This window comes from Aethina tumida, chromosome 1 (assembly GCF_024364675.1).
Source record: "Aethina tumida isolate Nest 87 chromosome 1, icAetTumi1.1, whole genome shotgun sequence".
NCBI lineage: Eukaryota > Metazoa > Arthropoda > Insecta > Coleoptera > Nitidulidae > Aethina > Aethina tumida.
In genome coordinates this window covers 64368508-64374861 of record NC_065435.1, presented here as the reverse complement: position 1 = coordinate 64374861, position 6354 = coordinate 64368508, and the positions used below count along the sequence as shown (strand labels likewise).

Here is a 6354-nt window from a genome sequence, read left to right as displayed (position 1 = left end):
CAAATATACATAAATATCTTAAATATTAGGCTTGCAATTTATCGTAATTTTAAATCCGTCTTTGGAGAGTTCTGACAAGAAATTACCTATGAATTAATTAATTTAAAAAATAATATATTTTAGCTATAAAAAATTATCATAATACAAGTGGTCAGTTTCTTAGATTTAGCATAGCATTTGTCAGTACCACTGTTAGTTATGTGTATACAATGTACTGTGACCGTTGTCATGTTGTCCCGTTTTTATAATTTCACTTATGGCAATTACTTTAATATTGTATACGTGTAGAAATTCTTAATGGTTTCACCAAGGCGAAACTAGTCGAATTTCAAAATAAAAAAAACTAGACAAAAGTGCATTTACTTCACACTCAACAAAACAATAAAATTTCGTGTTATTTTTGTTAATTTGATTTTATCACAGTGATCACTGCGACTAGAACTAAGATTTCTTAATTTAACCGCATTTAAACGAGTATAGAATGTTGATGTTGAAGACATTGCCGCATAATCCACAATAAATCGAGAACTTCTGAGAATTTTGACGACTCAGAAGGAGTATGATTAGCAATAATTATTAATATTTAAATTTACGTAATATATTCCAGTCATTTTTCTTTATTTATAGTGATTTTAACAATTTGTTCCGGTTTCTAATATTCTTGCCTTTAGTTGAACCTGAAGTATTTATTACAGAATAAACTTTCGTGTAATTGTAACTGTAATATTAATTTTTGAAACAAGAAATAAATATGAACAATTTTTCGTAATACAATTTAAAAAACAAAAAAAAAAAAAAAAAAAACATTTATCAGAATACCAATTGTTAATATAAATAAAATTACAATCGAGTAAATTACAGGTATATTTGTTAAGTTATAACAATTTCGAGAAATTACATTAGAGAGCCATTATGTTGTTTATGTTTGCAGTTTCCATCAAGAGATGCATGCACCAATAAAATGGTACGTGTTTAATTCTTAGTTCATGACTCGCAGATAAAATTGATTCGAATCTCTTTAGAATACTGGTATACGTTTCATATTCCGCATCACTTGAACAATGCTTAAAACTAAAGAATTATTTACAGAGATTTTTTAAAGTTTACAGGTAACCACTTGCACTGCCTTACATTTTCAGTCAACATACACCAAGATGAAAAGTTAGTATAATAAGATATATTATTATTTTTATACAAATAAAATAAATAAATGAGCGATTGTTTTAACACTGTGATAAAAAAACAAAAATTTATTCTACGACTACTAAGAACCAAGACAATTCTACTTCAATAAATTTGGATGTGTAAAATAGGAACTAAATTAACTTAACTAGTTATTTAATTGTTGTTGCTTTAGCCATATAAATCCATTGAAGCATTCGTCGAGGATGCTTTAAGAAAAAAAAATCAAAGACTTATAACGATTTTATTTTGTTTTAACTACGTCAGATTTATAAATTAGACTAGATAATACTAATAATTTTGATATTGTGAACAAAACCCATAATTTTATTCTAATCTATTGATATAATAGAATAATTCATTATAATCAACTTGTCAAATTAAACTGGGTAATACTGATAATTTTGACATCATGATCTGAACTCATAATGTATTCTACGAAGAATCACACGTCTACTCCAATAAATTTTGATGTGTAAAATAGCAAATATGTAACTAATTGTTGCTTTGCCCATATAAATATCATAATATAAGTAAATTAAGAAACTTATTATATAGTATTATAAATGGGCACAGTTTGAATAACATATGAAACTGAAAATGAATACTGGGCAGTGTTACACAGAGACTCCAAATAATTTTACCTGAAAGTTCCTCTCAAGGATTCAATTTCACTACACATTATCCAAAAATTAGATTTTCTGCTTGAGTCGTTCTCTTTTTCTCGGAATTGAAACTAGGATTTGACCAGCACGAGTCCCCGAAGGCTTGACAGAATTTATGTGTAAAAAGTTGTTACTGATGTAGATATTTATAATCATGCAACTGGAATAAAAAGTTATTGTTATTGAAATATAACATAATACTAATTATTTATGGTTAAATATTTTGATGGAATCATGGAAAGTCTACACAGAAAGCTCATACCCTAATACTGCAAGTCTTGCACGTGACAACTTGCAATATTATCCAGTCTTGTGTTATATGAGATTGGCATTTTTTTTTTTTTTTTTTGAAAATCATCTTTAGCGCTTCCCAATGTTTGGAATGAGATTCCCCAACAGGTCATCGATAATCTAATTCTCAGCATGAGAAATTGTGTACTTTTTCATATGTTTTAATAATCTTCTACTCAATTTTGTGTATTCATAGTCAACCTAAATTAAACTTTAAAATAAATAAATAAAGTTGTATTTAAATTATTATTAAGGACCGAGTTTGGTTAAATCGCAATATTTTATGCCATAAGTTATGTGAAGCAACTCAAAAACAAAATTAAAAATAAACGATTATAATGCATACATAGCTTAAATTAAATAAATGAACATATTGTTGCGTAGTTACCATATTTTGTTTTTGACAAACATTGAATTATTTGGAATATTTTTGTATGTGAATTTGTAGATGATGCATTCATTTAATGTTGCTTTTATGTCATTAAACTGATCATTTTCCAGTAAGTACCGAAATGTAAGTATCATGTGCATAAAAAGCGCCACTTTTTTACAATTTGATCCTCTTCACTGTAAAAATTTCAGTTGCAGGCTGTTTAGTAAATGTCAATGCATAATGAAAACAAATAAATAATTAAAATAAATGCATCGCATCTTATACCAGAATCGTTTTGGAGCAAGAAAACGGACATTCTTCGATTATGTATAAAATTCCGAAATTGGTATTATTCTGCGTTAAAAAGTATATTTGAAATGCAACTTTTGACGTTTCAGGACAATTCAATGGCATACCAGAGACCAATAACTAGACATTCTAATAAGGGCAATTTTTTCGACAAGTCTGCAAAAGATATCAACAAGCGTTATTCGGTACTTAGGGAGAAAATTATGGAGGAACACCAATCAGCACTTAAAGTCTATGAAAAACTAGTAGTAGAACTAAAAGAGGAAAGAAAAAATATGCTATTAGGAGAAATGCTCAGTTTTGAACATAATGAGGTAATATAAAATACACTCGTCATCAGAAGTTTTGTCTAAAAATTATTTTTACCTTCTAAAACTGTTCGGAACTGGCAAGTAACACAATTTAGGAATGGTTAATAAAGGTTTATTGCATAAAAATTAAAGAAAAACCAGTAATGAAAAAAATCAGGATGACAAAAAACACTTTTAACGCCAGTTGTATCAATTTAAAATCTGGTATTACCGCCTCTAGCTTTAAAGACATCTCTTATTCTATGTGGGAGGCTCCTTATAAGATTTCTAACGTAGTCCATATCCAAATTTTTCCATTCCTCATTTAAAATATCTCTCAACTCATCAAAACTGCCTGGAACGATATTATGGGTTCTTATGCATCTCTGTAGTCACATCAACATGCTTAACTGGATTTAGATCATGACTATTTGCTGGCCAATCTAAAACTTGAATTTCAATCTCTCCCAGGTAGTCTATAGTTATTCAGACAATGTACGGGCCAGCGTTGCCGTTCATAAGAACAAAATTGTCGCCTATAACAGCGATAAACGCTACTACATTTTCTTTAAGAACCTCTCTTATATACCGATCAGTATGAACTTCAAAACATATATACAACCCCATATCATAATAGAGCCACCTCCACAATTCTGGGTTCCTCTAATGTTGCACTGTGCAAATCTTTCACCTTCGCTTCTGTACACTGAAGTGCATCTATCAGATTCAAAAAATGTAAATCTGGACTCATCCGTGAAAAGGATATTAGCCCAGTCCTAAATATCCCAATTAATGTGTTCTCTTGTAAACCTTATTCGTGACACACGGTGTTCCCAGTTTTGTGTTTTTTTTATTAATTTATATATACAACCCCATATCATAATAGAGCCACCTCCACAATTCTGGGTTCCTCTAATGTTGCACTGTGCAAATCTTTCACCTTCGCTTCTGTACACTGAAGTGCATCTATCAGATTCAAAAAATGTAAATCTGGACTCATCCGTGAAAAGGATATTAGCCCAGTCCTAAATATCCCAATTAATGTGTTCTCTTGTAAACCTTATTCGTGACACACGGTGTTCCCAGTTTTGTGTTTTTTTTTATTAATTTATTTACACTTTAGAATTTAAAATTGTGGTTTATATTTATCTAAAAATTCGTACATAGTATAAGTATATATGCCGGCAAGTATCTAAAAAATACATTTCCTATGTTTTAGAATATGGGACAGGAGAAAGGTGCTGGTGAAGCAATTCCTGATGATATCGCACTTTATCAAGATTTTCTTGACTACCGAACGGCTAGTCCAGAACTATTAGATAATGTTGCTAAAACTGAACAAGTAAGAAAATTAGATATTGTTGTCCAAATACATGAGAAAAAGATAAAAAGTCTTGTGGCCAAATGGCGGAAGCTGGTTCATAGACAATCATTAACTGAGAAGAGCATGCTTGAAAAATCGGTCGTTAGAAAACTCGAAGATGAAATAAAGGTGAATTAATCGATATATGCAATGTGGTTCCCATATTTGTTTGGTGTTTTTTGAATATACTTTTTCTTTTTCAGAAATTAAAAGTTATTATTGACTCGCAAAATAAAACTGCTATAAAACTGTACAATCGAAATTTCATGAGAGCTCAAAATATTCAAATATTAAAGATCATATTAAAACACTTAACTAATAAATCTAAAAATTCAGAAAAGAAGAATATACAATTAAATGGAAAGCTGAAGTAAAACTATTGTGTAGATCACGATCTAGATCTGTTTAACCATATACTGTATTATTTTAGGGAAGTTCAAGAGCGAAGTAAAATTCAGGAACGTAAATGGATCAAAGAGAGGGATGAACTGTGTAAAACGATTAATCAGCAAGAACAGATCTTACAAAGAGTACTTGTCGAAAAAAATCATTTTCAGGCCAGGTATCTAATGATTTTAGAACACATAGTTATTGTACATCTCACAAATATACAAATATAATATAAATTTGTTATAATGTGTAATATTTGTTTAGGTACAATATGGCCGAAAAAAATTTTGAACAGATTGAAGAAAAATTTCTTACTGAGATAAAGAACCTCAAAGAAAATATAGCTGAAAAAAATAAAGAACTAGACGCGGTCAAGAAAGAGAAAATGCTAATTCAAAAGGAGCTAAATGCACTTAAAGAACTGTTGGACAAGTTAAATGAAAATAAAAAGGAACTGATCGATAAACGTAAGATAAAAATTTATTTATTATACTTCATTAAATAATTCTTTTTATGATTTAGATTCACAAACATTAAAAATTGACATGGTTGTCGCAAAATTATTACTGAATCAAATAAAGAAAAATATAAATCAGTTGGAGCCAGATGAAAAGGATACGCCTACAGTTACTTCGGTGGTGAGTTTAGTTTCTGTTGTTAATTCTGTAATAATTCAATGTCGATTTTAGCAAGAGATAACTACAACATCTTTCCACGTTAGCACTTTGATCAAGAATACTGGCGAAATGTGGTACCAAAAAATAAATAAGATAAAAGCCGACCTGAGAAAGAGGTAAAAAAATTAATAAAAACTAAAAATAATGTTTTCAAAAATATTATCTTTTTAGATTCATGTATGTTATGAGAAATTCATCTGAATTTCTTAATTTACACAAGACGCTTTATCCCAGCCTTACACTAAGAGCAATGTTGGAACCATATTGCTTTAATGCCACCGAGGATCCTAAACAAGACAGCAAAAAAAGAATTTCTCACTATGTAACCCTGATTAGAAAACAAATGAAGCGTATAAATGAAATGAAATGTTTATTTCGGTTTTGTAATAGCAAAATTGAGCAACTGAGTATGTCCCATAATGAATTGTTTATGGAAAAGGATATTTTGATTAAATTAGTCGAGGAACTCCAGAATGTTCTAAAATGATAAATGTATCTTATAACTGTACACGTCTGTCATTAAAGAAAATACTTTGTCGGTGTGATTATTATAATAAATATATGCATTTAACGGTATAAACGAATTTTTCTTTGTGTACACTATTTCTTTCAGAAGTTTCCGTTAGCTGTGACTTAAATACGTCCACACTAATGCTACGAAAACAGACGTGTTTTTTAAGACTATGATAAGGAGGGGTATCCTGAATTGTTGCACAAAAAAGTCTTCAGCTCTTTTGAAAAGTGTGAAAAATTCGATGAAATGACCAAGGGGTGTTGAAATTTTGGCGAATGCAAACGTTCACGAAATTTTAAA

General features: G+C 29.7%; 1 protein-coding gene across 1 annotated transcript; it reads left to right on the top strand.

Moving 5' to 3' along the window:
- The first annotated feature begins 2537 nt into the window (after positions 1 to 2537).
- Positions 2538 to 6094, top strand: LOC109609209 (uncharacterized). Its single transcript, XM_020025842.2, has 10 exons — positions 2538 to 2652; positions 2721 to 2857; positions 2910 to 3134; positions 4330 to 4602; positions 4677 to 4843; positions 4904 to 5035; positions 5128 to 5330; positions 5386 to 5501; positions 5553 to 5656; positions 5712 to 6094. The coding sequence occupies exons 2-10, from the start codon at positions 2837 to 2839 to the stop codon at positions 6025 to 6027; spliced, it is 1557 nt and encodes a 518-aa protein (XP_019881401.1). The 5' UTR covers positions 2538 to 2652; positions 2721 to 2836; the 3' UTR covers positions 6028 to 6094.
- The last annotated feature ends 260 nt before the right edge of the window (positions 6095 to 6354 follow it).